The sequence below is a fragment of the Carassius carassius genome, chromosome 12 (assembly GCF_963082965.1).
Source record: "Carassius carassius chromosome 12, fCarCar2.1, whole genome shotgun sequence".
NCBI classification, from domain to species: Eukaryota; Metazoa; Chordata; class Actinopteri; order Cypriniformes; family Cyprinidae; genus Carassius; species Carassius carassius.
In genome coordinates, this window is record NC_081766.1 from 32,578,764 (window position 1) to 32,595,374 (window position 16,611).

At 37.0% G+C, this 16,611-nt stretch overlaps 2 protein-coding genes across 2 annotated transcripts in view; both read right to left on the bottom strand.

Annotated features, from left to right (window-relative positions):
- Positions 1-844: 844 nt before the first annotated feature.
- Positions 845-10,777, bottom strand: LOC132155273 (translation initiation factor eIF-2B subunit epsilon-like). Its single transcript, XM_059564152.1, has 16 exons — positions 10,393-10,777; positions 8,656-8,780; positions 8,389-8,574; positions 8,133-8,310; positions 7,382-7,462; positions 7,227-7,304; positions 6,840-7,152; positions 6,296-6,441; positions 4,255-4,399; positions 3,996-4,097; positions 3,178-3,285; positions 2,967-3,057; positions 1,884-2,007; positions 1,459-1,584; positions 1,271-1,381; positions 845-1,044 (listed from the first exon to the last, which is right to left on the bottom strand). Exons 1-16 carry the CDS (start codon positions 10,525-10,527, stop codon positions 985-987), a joined length of 2,109 nt encoding a protein of 702 aa, XP_059420135.1. The 5' UTR covers positions 10,528-10,777; the 3' UTR covers positions 845-984.
- Positions 10,778-12,742: 1,965 nt separating this feature from the next.
- The window catches only part of LOC132155274 (rho-associated protein kinase 1-like), a 66,041-nt gene continuing 62,172 nt past the window's right edge, over positions 12,743-16,611 (bottom strand). Inside the window, exons 31-33 of the mRNA XM_059564153.1 lie at positions 15,466-15,727; positions 15,082-15,289; positions 12,743-13,037 (exon numbers count right to left, since the gene is read on the bottom strand). Of these exons, the coding sequence (XP_059420136.1) occupies positions 13,034-13,037; positions 15,082-15,289; positions 15,466-15,727 (474 nt within the window). The 3' untranslated portion in view covers positions 12,743-13,033. The remainder of the gene's footprint in view (positions 13,038-15,081; positions 15,290-15,465; positions 15,728-16,611) is intronic.

Consider the following 16,611-nt stretch of genomic DNA (forward strand, 5'->3'; position numbering starts at 1 on the left):
GAAACTTGTGACATTCAGAATCATGGTTTTCCCAATGAAGATACCTTTCAAGTCTTGTACACTAAGTGATCCATTCTTTATATCTGCATTTCCTTACTGTTACGACTAACTCAGAGCCATAACAAGCGATAGGAGACCATGCCACAAACAAACGGTACAAAACATACATTTATTGTGTATCCAACACAATTTAAACAACAAAAATCCAAATATGGGGTGTGTGAATGTCAATATCAGTAGTGTAAGGCAAATGCATGGATGCATGATGTGTATGAGTGCAAGTGTTGAGTGTAACATAAGACAAAACTTAAACTCAAATGTGCATCAGTGAAGAATGCTGGCGTCTTGAGCGAGGCATGCTTTGAGCCACCGGAACAGAGCAGGAAGAGAGCCCCGAATCCAGCAGTGAACCTCCTATTTAAACACCATTCTCAGGTGACAGCAATAGACTGAAATAGAGGAGGAGCAAGAGAACAAGCAAAAACAGGCCAAGGGCCGTAACACTTACATATGAATCCAAATGAATATGCGCTCCCTTCTGCCTGACTGATTCACTGAAGCCATTCATAACTAATGGGTGTTCATGTTGTGGACTTTGTCAAATTTCACAAAGAGTGATATTTCTAAATGAATTTCCCAGATGGTAATAACCAAGTATCCTATAAAATAATAATAATCTCAACAACTCTCTCCAATATTTTTAATTTGGACTGCAGTCCCCTTTTCAATGGCTTGCTGTCAATATGACATACTCCACCTTTAAGTAAATTTTAATTTTTTGGTTTAACAATGCTTTTCAGCAAGCATACAGAAATAAAGAAAGAAACAAAACTATGCATAAATATCCATTTCAACACCTTTATGTCTAGCCATTTGTCAGGACCATCAAACCATGAGGAATCAAACATTCATGTTTTTTTCTGGTTTGTAAAGTGTATAAATGACCGTCCCAAGTGTGTTGGTCATATGCATGATGGATGAAGTTCATTCATCTCCTTCTGAAGACTCCTCAGCCTCCTGTAGCCATTGAATGAACTTCAAGAGCTGTGGACACACAGGATATAAAAACTTCAATTAAGAACACACACTCATTTCCTAGAAACTACTTCTGGCACGGTGTGATTTTGATGATCCACACTGCTTTCATTCACACACATCAATGACAGCCCCATAAAGACAGCTTGCAATTAGACAGCAATATTCAGAATAAAAAAAAATCGAGTGTAAATGTAGCTACAGGCTTCATTTGACATCGTTTAAACCGTCGCACCCCTTGATTCCTGCGGAGCTGCTGGCTCTTCTCTGTGCTGGAGCTCTGTTTGAACCAGTGCATGATGCCTTCCTCCTCCAAGATCTCCAGCTGGTACATGCTCATCAGCACCTGAGGTGGACATACATCACACACAATCAGCAAGAGAAGCTGTGCTTTGGTTCACTGCAGAAACAGAGAAGCCTCACTTTGACCAAAGCTGCCCAATGAGTTTCACGTTCAAGGAAAACCTCCTCCATGGAAGCAAGACAGTCCAGCTGGTCTTGAGGTCTCTTCACATAGTTCTTGAAGACTGGCGCCCACTTCTTCAACAACTGGGAGGAAAAACACAAACATTTAAAAGTTTTTATTGTTCTGGTACCCATTGACTTCCATAATAGGGAAAAAAACAATAGTATTCAATGTGAATTCAAATTCAGTTTGGTTAGCAACATTCTTCAAAATATATTCTGCTATGCTCAACAGACGACATAAATACATACAGGTTTGGAACAACACTCACAGGGTTAAGTGAATGATGACTGAATTACATTTTTGGGTGAACTATCCCTTTAAGAGGTTTCTTTTCTTTGTTGTTGCTGTATTCCTGTACATGAGGAGCAGTGGTACTCACAGGCAGCAGGTGTGACGAATACTGAGCTGTGCTCATCTGAGCCCCCTGCTGCTGGAACGGAAACTCAAGCACAACTCGAATCAAGATCCGCATAACCTCCTGCAGAGAAATGATGTAGGCGTACCTGAGAAGAGACGATGACATTTACCTTATCATACAAGTAGTATGACTTGTGAAGCCATAAACATTTTGTTTGAGGGATAGAAAAAGCCTCCATTTACTTCGGTTGTTTAAAGTCCTCTTAAAAAGAACCGAACCCAGACCCCTTTAAGTGGACCAAGTGAAAAAAGACCCAGTTTTCTTTGTGTTCACACTATCACAGCTCCTGAAAGAGGACTCTGATCCTTTGTTGGTCCACTTAAGCAGTAATGCTGTCTCAGACTGTTGCTTTTTGGATCTAGTCCAGTTCAGTGTTTGATGGCTGACATTATGGCCTCCAAATCTGTAATGTTTTTATCTTTCGCACAAAAATATAAGTTGCGTGCACCTTTCTAATATTTCTTTTGAACTGTTTTCCTTGTCTATGTAATCATGTTTATTTTATAGCACAAAGGGTTTCTGCAGGAATTTTAAACTCAAATTTAAGACTTCAAGACAATTTACAAGTTTACACAAATTAAATTTTTTATGAATGGTTTAATGGCTGGTTTAATATACATTTTAAATGCGAATTCATTCTCTGCCAGCAGGTGGCGCTTACAGAACTGCATAAAGATAGAATTTGAAACCTGCAGCGTTCATATTTATCCAATGAAATCCTAGCATTTTTGTTTTTCATTTTAATAATAGCATGAAGTTATATGACAATTGTCTTTCTGTTCCCATTGTACTTTCTATGGCCTTAAATATGATACAATTAAATGTAAGACATTTTAAAGACCAGCAGAAAAGGCATGGTGACATTGAGATAGCAGCAGTATTGTCTGTGGATGTTTTGGCAGCTGTAAGTCTCTGTCCTCGCTCGACAACAGCATAGACAATCTATTCCTCCAAGACCAAACACATCAACACTTCCATGTATATTACCTTGCAAAACTGAGTTGTTATGACAGAACTGGAACTATTTATATAATGTTAACCTACTTGAGTGAGTTGATCTCAAGAACCAGATTGTCACAACTTATGTTCTCATCCAGCCCTCTCTGTAACGTACCATGAACCTCGTTCTGAAACACTGAGGGGAAAGAAATGTTAGAAGAAACCTGGCAGATCCAAGTTATTTTAGAAAGGGTAAATTGAGCCCTGCTAAATATTTATGTCAGATATATGGATGCAACAATTTTACACGTCTCACCTTTGACATCATCCAGTTCAGGTGATGCCGGGTGGCTTCCCAGGTCATGTGACCCCTCACTGACCTGACTTTCACTGTCACTCTCAGGGTCAGCATTCAATACTAGGCCTGGAAACATGAGATCAACATTAATGAATTTTTATTGAACGTTTATTGCATATAAAAAAAAAGCCTGTATACACCTTTCACATTCCCGGGTTAGTTTTGAAACATGAGCTTATAAAACAGTCGTAACATTTTCCATCTTAAACCATATTGTATCTGATCAGTAGCTTCTGAAACGTGCAAAAAATTCTAAGTTAATAATGCTACCGTTTTTTTACTACATTAATGTTTTTTTTTTTTTTTAACAAATTACACTAAAATGTGGAATTTTCAAGTTTACAAGAACTACAGCAAAACCTACTGATTTCTTTTCAGTATTCATGAGAATTTATATCAACATGTCTTTATATGAAATTTCTAAGAACATAAAAACTGATAAGTAACACTACTGGAACGAAGGAAATTTTATTAAATTCCTTTGAACTAAAAATCATGCTGCTCAAAATCCTAACAAAACAACAAAAAAGTCTCTGAAATGTTTTCAAACTAAATATATTCATTTTACTTGCATAAACTTTGACTTTCAGCCCAAATCTGCAATGCTTTATCAGTAAGTGGAGATAGAGTGAAATTTTTATTTCTTTTTCTCTTTATGCATGCATATTTAAATCTACCAACAAAATTAAATCATAAAACTGAATGTGAGATATAGGAAAAAAAGCCACAGTTCACGAGGTCAAAACTGAGTCTAATCTATTATTTTATGGCATCACCCCAAATGCATTCTGCGAGCTCATCTTCCTCCGTTTCATCAAGACTGCTGGACTTCCATCTGTATCCTTTACCCTCTGAACCAACTTCTGCTGGGTTAAATACTGACAAAAAAAAAAAAGCTAAACGTTTAGAGCTACAAAATGTTGAACAGATCACACTTTATTTTAATGTGTCTTTATTGCCCATTTAACTGTTATCACTATACTGTAATAAATACATGTAACATTTAAATAATGTTAAATGTAAAGGAGCAAGAACCTTTCTGTTTGGTTTTGTCTTTACTGTGGCCAACATCTTTGTCATCGCTCAAGAACTCATCCTCATCTTCATCATCCTCTTCATCTGGATGGTGCATGGACAGAACTGTGCCTTCCGGAAGAGTAACATCTGGACCCACCACAACCTGCATTACAACATTGGATTAGAAAACAAGAAAGATAAACCAGCATCTCATTCTGCCTCTGTTCTGATCATCAACAATTTGGGGATCAAATTATCATTTCATTTCATAACTTTCAGGTCTTAAATATATATAAAAATACACATTGAGTTTAAATATTATATCTAATGCAACAGTTTAGTTGAGACTAGAGCTGCGCGAATCTGGAGAAATTGAGAATCACATTTTTAGTCAACTAAACAAAATAACGTAATTTACTAAAGGTTCTGACAAAACATTAATTGCTTTAATAAAAAAAAAAAAACTGTTTCAATGAATGATTCAATGACTCACTCATAAAGATATCACTTGTTTCTCAGTGAATGAATGAATCAGCATTTTTAAAAGAATCTCTTGATTGAAAGATTCAATGAACACTTCACTTGCTTCCTTATTGGATGAATCAGTGTTTTTAATGAATCTCTTAAATGAACAACTGAATGACTCACTCATTAAGTGTTCACTTGCTTCATTAATGAATGAATTAGCATTTTTTAAAGAATCTCTTGATTGAATGATTCAATCACTCAAAGACTTCACTTGCTTCATTACTGGATGAATCAGTGTTTTTTATGAATGATTCACCCCTGGTTTCACAGACAGGGCTTAAGACTAGTCCTAGACTAAAATGTAAGTCTGAGCTGTTTCCACTGAAATAAACTTGCACTGACTGATCTTAAAAATATATCAGTGCCTTTTTAGTTTTAAGATGCACATCGGTAATGTTTTTTTTTAAGCATGTTTATAAAAATTACTTAAATGTCCTAATTGATCTATGGTCTAATCCTGGCTTAGTCTAAGCCCTGTCTGTGAAACCGGGCCCTAATGTCTCACACATAAACACTTCACTTGCTTCCTTATTGGATGAATCAGCGTTTTTAATGAATCTCTTAAATGAACAACTGAATGACTCACTCATTAAGTGTTCACTTGCTTCATTAATGAATTAATTAGCATTTTTAAAAGAATCTCTTGATTGAATGATTCAGTCACTCAAAGACTTCACTTGCTTCATTACTGGATGAATCTGTGTTTTTTTAATGAATCACTTAAATGAATGATTCAATGTCTCACACATAAACACTTCACTTGCTTCCTTATTGGATGAATCAGTGTTTTTAATGAATCTCTTAAACAACTGAATGACTCCCTCATTAAGTCTTCAATTGTTCCTTAATGAATGAATTAGCATTTTTAAAAAAATCTCTTGATTGAATGATTCAATCACTCAAAGACTTCACTTGCTTCATTACTGGATGAATCAGTGTTTTTTTTTATGAATGATTCATTGTCTCACACGTAAACACTTCACTTGCTTCCTTATTGGATGAATCAGCGTTTTTAATGAATCTCTTAAATGAACAACTGAATGACTCACTCATTAAGTGTTCACTTGCTTCATTAATGAATGAATTAGCATTTTTAAAAGAATCTCTTGATTGAATGATTCAATCACTCAAAGACTTCACTTGCTTCATTACTGGATGAATCAGTGTTATTTTTAACGAATCACTTAAATGAATGATTCAATGACTCACACATAAACACTTCACCTGCTTCCTTATTGGATGAATCAGCGTTTTTAATGAATCTCTTAAATGAACAACTGAATGACTCACTCATAAAGACTTCACTTGCTTCATTACTGGACGAATCTGTTTTTGAATCAAACAAATTTTTTAACAGTCACTTGTCGCCACCAACTGGCATAGTGATGTAATTGATCAAACTTTATCTGAAGCGTTTATGAATTAAATCACGTGGGTGTTTAAATCGAGATCGTTTAACAATGAATCATGCAGCTCTAGTTCAGACAGCAAATAAAAAATTATAATTCGAGGCTGTGTTGTGGTTTCTTACATTGTAGGCGAGCACACACTGCTCGTTCAGAACGACTCTGTGTTTCACCTCTACATTATCACAGATGACAGACTGTGTGACCTTCACATCGTCGGCGATGTGGACTCTGTTCCAGATGTAAGCTCTATCCAGAGTCACATTGTCTCCTAAGCAGACAAAACAGCAGTTAGCAGGATGTTTTCCACACACTTTTTTTTTTTTTAAAGTTTTGTTAGACCTTTAGAAGGAATTTAAACTTAACTTTTTTATGCATAATTAAACTCCAGAATAAGCTTTTAATTTAGGACCCCATGAAATCCATATAATTTTTCACTACATTAGTTTTTTTGCATTTTCATTTCTCTGGATTCTGTATTTTATGATTTAAAACAAAATCACAAATCGTGTCTAATGAAATCAGTTAATATAACTTCAACAATATATATATCAGTTTCAGTCTATTTAATTTTTTTATTGCATTCTCAACATCTGAATGTAATATTGTTATCGCCCAGCCCTACAATACCATAAACCGAAACTAAATAAGTGCCTGTAAATACTGTACCGATGACACAGTTTGCTCCGATCACAGTGTTTGATATGGTGCAGTTCGCTCCGATCACTGTATTTCGGCCAATAAGCATATTTTCCTCCATCTGGCTGCCGTGACCCAGACTGACCCCTGGCTCTCGGTACACATTATGTCGAGAGTGAGTACAGCTCTGGCCTTCCTGGTCTGTGAAGTTGGCCTCGGGTGTGATGGGAAAGATCCAGCGGCGGATAGTGTCTGAAGAGACTGTGTCGTACATGAGGAGGTTCGACACTCGAGCCCCATATCCATCTTTAGTGACATGCAGATGGATCTGGTTTCCCAGGATCTAGTGAAAAAACCCTGTGTCAGATAATAAACGAATTCATAAATGAGCAAGTCACATGACTCGGTGTCTCATACCTCTTCATTCACTAGAAGCCCACGGACAAAGTCATTTCTCGTCTGGTAGTCAAAGTTATCTGTGAAAAGCTCAGCGACCTACAATAACCAACATTCAGTTTCATCAAGAAATATGTTTATGGTTTCAGCAAACGGTAAAACAAATGAACGCTCACCTGTGGAGAACAGATGCTAATATGACAATCCAGAAGATCAAACCTAATCTCAAACTCATCACTTCCACTATGGAAAATATTCTGTGTGGGTAAGAAAGAACAATTATAATCAATAAATGACATGGTTTTGATTTGAGACTGGGAAAGCATAAACATTATGGCCTTGTTATACTCTGATTTTCATGACTGCAATACCCCGAGTGGATTATTAATAAATGTCACTGCTCATTAATAAATCACCATTGAGAAGGAGTATTACAAGATCAAAGCAAAGGTAAAAGATGCAAACAGGAAACTGCAGGAGATTGTGTGTCTTCTTTTTCCTCAAGTAGCATTATTTATAGGGATGCTCCGCTCAGGATTTTTTCAGAAATTAATGCTTTTATTTATTAAAGACGCATTACATTTTTAATAAAGTGACTGTAAAACCGTTTTTTGGACTTCTTGAACATTGTATTCGTCAAAGAACCTGTAGTTCATACTACAATCTTAAGCAATACAACTGCTTTCAACACTGATGATAACCAGAAATGTCCCTTGAGCAGCGAATCAGCATATCAGAATGATTTCTGAAGATCATGTGACACTGAAGACTGGAGGAATTCAGATTTTTTTTACTGTATTTTTGATTAAATAAATGCAGCCTTGGTGAGCAGAAGAGATGATGTTTTTGCATCATCAGTATGAGACTGGTTTATGAAACTGGCAAACTGAAAGCAAAGCACCTCGAATCATTAGTATAACCCCTCACCATGGGGAAGTGGAGTCTCTTTAAGGCCTGTGCTCTCTGGTAATGAAGAATGCGCTTGCTCTTGCCGTCTATAGCGACTATGATGTCGTCTTCTTCACAGCGAGTCTTGTGACCGGGAGGAGACTCTTTGAAGATCATGGTCATCACCGAGACGTTCTTATCCATACTGCGCCGCTGTCTTTCAGGAAAGTACAATGGCTTTCATTATACTGTGGAACTTTTATATATGCAGGGTCTGTGGAGGAGCGACTCTCACTTGTGTTCCTGTAAAGCCTGGGAAACATCGATGTTGGACACCACGTCCCCATACACCAGCAGAAAGTCAGAGCGGATGAGAGCTTTGGCGTCCACGTCCCTCAACACATCCCCGAGGGAGCGGTACAGGTCAGAGGTGATCACGTGCACCAAGTTTGGAGATGTGGGGCGACACCATTTGGACTTCCTGTGAAGTAAGATGACAAATTCTGAGTGATCAGAGTCACGGTCATTCAACAGCGTGGTTAAAAACATCACAGCGTCTCACTGTAAGTGTTCCTTTATTCTGCTGGACATCCAGCAGCAGAAGACGAACGTCTCTTGCACTCCAGTAGAGGTCAGGAACTCTAACGTGTAGTCAATCATGGAGACATTAGCCAGAGGCAGAAGAGCCTGATGGGAAAAAGAAGTGTGAAAAGTTACTCTGAATTAAACGGGTAACATGAAAAAAAAAAAAAAAGATATCATGGTAAATTATATGCTAGTACCATGATGCAGTTCTTTTTGGCATCTTCTTGCACTTCAATGGACAAATATACACAAATTATGTCAAAATAGCCATCCTGGCCAGTAACCTTGTATTAAATTGATCAACGCATTAGGGCTTGTCTGCCTTTCATGTTAATAAAACAGCAAAAGACAAAGAGAAATCACTTACTGCTCTTGACTTAATAGCTTTTGAAAGCATTACTCTATATTTGATTTATTCAATTTCTGTACTTTAATGCTATTGTTAGATATACCAGAAAAACTGAACCGCTGTTTATTTCTTTGCTTTATTGTTTTTATTTGTGCTATTGCTTGTACTTTATTTTTCTTAACTTCTTATTTTATTATGGAGTGTCTTCAGTTATGTCTGATCTCTGTATTAGTTAAGCTAGTAGTTTTTGCTGTGGTATCAAAATGGTTCAAAATGACAACCATAACTTTTTATTAGGGGTCGACCGATATGTGTTTCAGGGCCGATGCCGATACAATTATTACAGATCAAGTATCCGATATATGTCTGGTGTGAAAATGACAATTAATGTCAAAATTAAGAATAATAAGGGATCTGACAAAAGTACTTTTTTTTTGTAATTGTTTTTAAATTATTTTATTGGCAAATTGATACCGATAACTCATAAAAATCTTAATATCGGTGCCGATAATCGGCCAGACTGATAATCGATCGACCACCACTTTCTATTTTATAAATGTATTTAATTGTGGCAGGGTTACTGAGAATGTTGGAAGCACAAGTATTTTTTTCTTTTTAAATTATTATTATTATTATTATTTTCTATGCAGATGCACTTCCCAACAAAATCACCTCACCAACTAATGATTCATTCTTTTCAAAAATAGCCATCCAAGTCAACGTTTTTGTACAGTACTGCAATGCCAGTCTTTTTTCCAATATAGTGCAGTTCTTACATTAATGAATGATTACCATACTCATTTATACCAAGCTATTTCAAAAGTACTGGTACCCTGTCCCAATAAATATATAAAAATAAAAACTGGTCAAATAAAGCGGCATCAGAGATGGTAATACTATGGTACTTTATAGTAATCGAATAACATGGTAAATATTAATCACCCAGTGTGTTATATAAATGTTAATAGCACTATACTATTAAAAAAGCAACTTTCCCCCAAAGAGCATCGTACATTGAGCTGTTATGCTCAATAACAACGCCTTTCTAGCTTTTATTCAGGAAACATTTTATATAACTTTAGTGAAACCTAGGTTGTCACAATGAGTTTCTTTCTTATACAACAGCCCATAAGTGATGAGCTATAAAAATACTTCGATAACTTAGATAGCATAGCATTTTGATCTAAAAAAAAATAAAATAAATAACCAAAGCCCTGATCCTACAGTATTGCTGTTAAAAAATAGAGAAATAGACAAAACGGTGCAGCCAGAACACATGCTGGTGCTCGGTGTTGTATCGAGTGTAACAGTGACTCGTTGATCCGGAGGTGCTCGGCTGTGCTCGGGTCGGTTCGGGTCACTCACCCGCGGCTGGTCTTTGGTGATGGGGAAAAACCTGCGGTTGAAGCTGTCTGCGACAAGAACAGCCTGCAGCGGATGCTCCTCTTCGTCCTTATCCGCCTTTCTGGAGCGACTCTGTCTCCCGGCTTTGCCTGCCATGTTTGTGAGCGAGGTCTGCAGCGTCACAGAAGCGCAATACAACGGCAACAAGCGTGAAACTGGGTTTAGTGACCCGGAAGTTGTCTTTTATTAGGACGTTTTAATGTTTCTAACATAAATTCTTCAGGTTTAACTCTTAACTGCGTAATGTCATTTTAATGTCGATTACAGTTTGTCAGTGTCAATGCTCAGTTATAAATTGTTGTTCGAGCTGCCGCTAGAGAGCGGCGTAAACGTCGCCGCCACGTGACACACGTTACTGCCAGGTCCGCTGTTTTCCCGCGGCATTGGGTTACTTTAACACTGTTTCCGCGGGTTGAAATAAACGCAATAACGTAATATTAACGTGTATCTTACCAGGGGAATCTACCCAAAACAAGTGTATTTTAATTTTACCACCCGAAACGCGATTGGGATAATCTTAAAGAGCAATTGGGCGGGTTTTATTATAAAAACCTGGCAACCCTCCCCGAGTCTCGCATTCGGCCTTCTTCGGATTTGATCGCATCTGGCTAACAAACGTGTGGTGCATCTCCGCCACCTGCTGTGAAGGAGCGAATAACAGCAGCTCGGGCAGTAAAGAGCTCATCCCACAATACACACATCACCAGATACTGTGATTTCTTGAGATATGGACGATGCAAACACAGCGTATTAACATACAGAGATCTGTCACTCATAGCAGTTCTTTCACATTTGGTCACATTTAAAAAAAGAAGTTCTGAATTAAAGTAAATTTCAAAGCTTTTTTTTTTTGCATCATTTGAAATGGAACGAAAGCAATTGCTACAACAAACTGTTTAATGCACTTAATGTTGATAAAAAAGAATGCAATACATTTTGTTCCTCTATATCTTTTTTTTTAAATATATATATCATAGGTTTAAATAATCTAAAAGTATTATATTGGCTAAAATGTGCAATCTACGCATGCAACGTTGATGCCTCTGCTTTAGACCCATTCATATATCACACAATAGTGCATTTTAAAGTGCATTGAAAAGCTTTAAAATGCTTTCATATTTAAAGACTTCAAGTAAAATGCTTCTGAATTTTCATTCTAGTTTCTACAGCTTACAAAGGAGTAAAACCTGTTAACTTCTTATACCTCTAATATCAATAAATGAAATGTGTCTCATTATTAAAGCAAATAAAACACACACAGAGGACAGTCTTCGGTGATAGATAAAGATATGTTTATTGACACATATCCATCAGTGCGGCCTCCAATGCACTTTATCATGCAATGCATCCACGACAAAACAGATCAGTTCCAGTGCTTATTTAACTGAACACGCTTGTAAAAACCATGTCGGATTATTGAGGAGGTATTCATCATTTGAATATGTACACTGAATGAAATCTATTTTAAGGTGGGGATGTTACCGGTTCTTTAATAGATTCTGAAAATAGCAGGACTTGTCCCCGTCATCATGGCGCTTCATGCAGAACCGTTGAACTTTGGTTGACGACATTTAAGACATGCAATAGATGGTCCGCTCTGGCTGAAAACCATTTAGGTTTCAATAAAAAAAGAAATGAAAATCACACTGTAATAGATATGTTTGCTCTCAAAGTATCATAATAGTAAAGACTCGTTGGAAAGAAACAGATATGGCAATAAAACTGTTATCCGAAAGGCACTAGGTGAGCCGAACACTACAGCTGTTTTAGTCTTCTACAAATAAATTACAATTCAAAACAGTGCAGTTACATTTGTTAACTTACATGTTTTCCTTTTTGAAACAGTTATGTATGTAAGGCAACACATTACACACACACAAAAAAAAAAGATAAACAAAAGAATATTACAGAAATAATGTACCCGATGAACACACACGGAGCCACAAACACCTTTCAATGGTTTCTATGTCATTTCATGTCTCCTGACGCCATTATGATGATATCCTATGGCTTGGAGCCTCCAAATAAAAAAGATAAAGACAATTATGAAAATCTTATGCATAGACTGTAATTATTACCCATGCTCCACAAAAACAACAACAACAAAAAAAAACTCCGTACCCAACCCTTTGCCCCAAAAAACAATTCATTTTCCATTTAGACTTTGAGGCATTGAATAAGGCAACCAGAGTCCATCAGAAGGCGGCATCGAAGTAGATTTAAGTAGAAACGGTTTGCGAAATAAAAAAATTGTCCCAGAGATAATTCCCCAGATATCCCCTTTACCATGATGTCAAGCTTTAGTCCCAATCCCACAGGATTCAAGTCCAGATCGGAATGGCGTATCGTTTCCTTCCCAAGAAAAGATCTCTCCTCTGGACATCAGGAGGATGAATGTTATCCCAGTGTTAGAGGGAGAAACAAGGATGATGCCTTCAATGAACTTTCCATGAACTTCAGCACCAGTTACTCTGAGTGTTGTATATAGTTTGTCATTCAATTCTGAAATGCAACTTTAAGAGGTTAATTCCAAGGTTACAGATTATTTTCTAAAGAGGTTTCTGGAGAGGAAAGTACAGCATCCCCAATTCGGTTCAGATGGTTAGCTGGAAGAAAGAAGAAAAAGAAAATGTCCAGTATTTGTAAGAAAGTAAAAAAATTAGGAACAGAATAATTTAATAGAAGGTCATGACAGAATGTTAAACAAAAAAAAAATCATAATCTGTTCAAATGACACACATCTGAAGTTAATGTAATGTGGGTGAATCTAATAAAAACATGTCCAGCTCACACTGAACTGTAGAAAACAAACAACAAGAGAAGTTACCATTAAAACTGAGATTTTACATGAAGAAGCCTGTAGGACTATTAAGATATTTTATGCAATATGACACTTTAATTACAATTAGATTTCGCCTTACCACGAAAAGCCTGGAAGTTAGTTAATCTTACACCGAGTATATTATAACTTCTGGTTTTTGAACACTTTATACCAATACTAACGCAGTTCTAATGAAAAAAAATAAATAAATAAAAACTATGATAAATGACCAGAAGACCAGATTAAATGATCTAGTACTAAATATTATATTCTTTGCATATTCTATTGCACTTTTCCACTCAATAAAACATTGTTTTTCAAATGAAGTGTGGTACATGTACTGCTACAGAAACAGCTGTACAATTAATCCAATTTCTAATCGATAAAAGCGGCAAATAATCGTTCAAAGTCCACTCATGTCATACTTAACTTTTCTTTTTACATGTTATCTTAAGGGTTTTTCCCAATACTTAAATTTTAGTTTTAGTATAACATTCGAGACTTAATACTATAGAAAAGCACTAAGAGTGTTTTTCAGCTTGTTTATTGTTTATCATATAAAAATACGGCATGTAGTTGCATCAAACTATGGTATGAACATCGTTCAATGTAAATTGTGATAATCGTAATTACAATTTCAAGGGAATAATCAACAATTATGATTTGTGTCATAATCGTGCAGCCCTAGAGATGCTCGCGTCCACAAGGAATATGTGAGAATGAATCTAACACAGCCCGACTGTTAATAATGTCTAATCATTTTCTTCATGCAAAATTTCATGTGATTCATGTTTTGTTAGCATCACAAAAAGATGCGGTAAAAAAAGCAAACACTTACTCAATACTCAAGTACTTAATATTTTACTCAAGGATTTGACTTTTTGCATTATCATAAAATCGTAAAATCTTTGGCAGTTCCTTGTCAGAATTAGGGCCAGATTTACTAACAGCTAGCACACGCTCTTTTGCCAGCATTTAATAAAGACATGCATTTAAAAATTAGTGATGAAAATGCATGGACCGTTATTTTTGTGGCTAACCTTTCCTGTTGTGCATCTGTAGGAGTTTCCCTTTCAGACGCTAAATTTATAGGAGAGTTTTTAAATGAATCATGTAGCATGATTTACTAAGCTCTGCAGTCGTCTAGCACCTGCGCCTTCATTTAATGCTCCAAAAAAGCATGCCTTATTGATTTGATTTATTTTAGCCTTTAGTAAATCTGGCCCTTAAAGTGGAGCGTTTGTATTGAATGCCACTTCGTTAGCAGGGGAAGCTCAGGAGAGGATATCTAACAGAATTTAAGAAGAAGGGGAGATTTGAGGTTTTAAAGCCAAGCCCCTAGAGAGCCTCGGTCCAGCTGAAGGAAATTCCCTTTTAACTGCCCAGAACTGGTTAAGTTTGTAAAAGGAAAAGCACACCCTTCCAAAGACGACGTCACCACAGTTAACCCCAACCGTAAAAACAAGGAGTAGTGGACTACACCATTAGAAATCTAAGGTCTGGAGAGGCTGTGTGACGCGGTCAGCATGTGCTGGATGTTGTGTCTGCCGCTTGGAGAAAGGACTGCGCCCTGCTATGAGACAACAGCAAATAAACAGCCCGCCGACTTACAGCCTTCAGGATCACAATTACAGCTTTTATATCTTGAGCTGCTAAAGGTTGAATCTCAGAAAAACATGTCACGGCCACATTTCATGCCTAACAACAAAAATGATATTTTGCATATTTTTGAGACATTATTTTTATGAAATGCAAGCACTTCCCACACCCTTTCTGCTCTAAATGCATGATGTGATTTAAGCGGAGTGTGACTGTGTGGCTGTAGTTACCTTGGCTTGCCCGGCATGTTTTTGGGGTTCTTGCGGAAGGACTGGTTTGCTGTGGAGCGAGTGGACATGTTGCGAGGAGACGCTCTTGGGAAGGTAGAAGGAGGGGTCTTGGGAATCTTCTTGCCGAGATGTCCGATCCATTTCTTCTGCTCGTCTTGGGACAAGGCCAGGAGCAGCATGTCTCTCGCCGATGTCACATCATAATTCACTGAGGAACAAGGACAAAATGATATGTGAGTGTTGCTGTGAGATGCTCAGTCTTTAACAGTTTTCACACATACAGTCTTTGCCGTAGTCCATGCGTCGACTTGTGGACAGATGGAGAGTAGTTATGTCCTGCTTGCATTTATATTGTTATAGAGATATTCTCTGCTGGTGTTTCACCTTTGCAAGGGGCGATAACGTCCTCCTTCTTGTCCAGATGGTCTTTGTGGCACTTGACGTGGCATCGGCGGCACTCCAGGGCAGGCGGAGGCTTGAAGACGTGCCACAGCGGTTTGGAGCAAGCCTCGCAGTTCGTGGGGAAATGATAAAGGGTGGGGATGAACTCGTGGCCTTTGTGGGGCAAGCAGTTGGTCTTATCCCCCTGAGGAACGCTCTCCACGTCCACATCCTTCCTGCACTCACCTTCATTAGCATACAGGATCTAAACAACAAAAACAGACTTCAAAGTGTAAACGGTTAAAGAGTCGTGATCTTAATATACATGCATAACGTGCAATATGGTAGATTACACAAATTATAGTTCGTTACTGATTCCAAATTACATGACAAAAAATATTGTTAGTGACGGAATTCAACGCATTACACATTTTTGGTATTATAATCAGACTGCTTTTTTATAATTTTTTTTTAGCTAATTTGTTTATCAAATTGATTTACAATGGACAATCTTGATATAAAAATACAAAAAGTTATGTTATTAACAACATGAACTTCATTAAACATTATATTATGGGTTTGTGAGCTTAATGAAAAGCTAATAATTAATTAAATGGATAAAAAAAAATCTAATTCATGGGGTCATTACTTTTAAAGAAATTACTTTAATTCAAGGATCCATTAAATTGATTTAAAAAAATGAAATGACAGTGAAATATATATTTTGATATTTGAAAATAAGTGCAACAACATTTTTTAAGCATGTTTTTCAAGATTTTGGTTGCTACAGGTTTGGTGATGTTGTTGCCCAAATTTAAAAAGACAATTATAAAAATAATCTAAATTCCTGTTTAGACTATATCCACGGGGCATGTTTGTTTGTAGCATGTGGATGAATTCACGTTTTGAACAGTTTATTGTAGAGGTAGCTAATCTCCGCTCTAAACTAAAGTGCTGCTAGACTGCATGCACGCACAACACACAAGCTTGCACATAACACACAGATCGTGCACACACAGAAACATTCAGAAGTGCAGAAAACGGTCTCCATACACTGTACTGTGATTTATCAGCTTAAAAAAGGAAACGGTGAACCCGGAGCGGAGTGATTATGAATGCTCTTGAACACCCTTTTTACTGCTGTGTTTG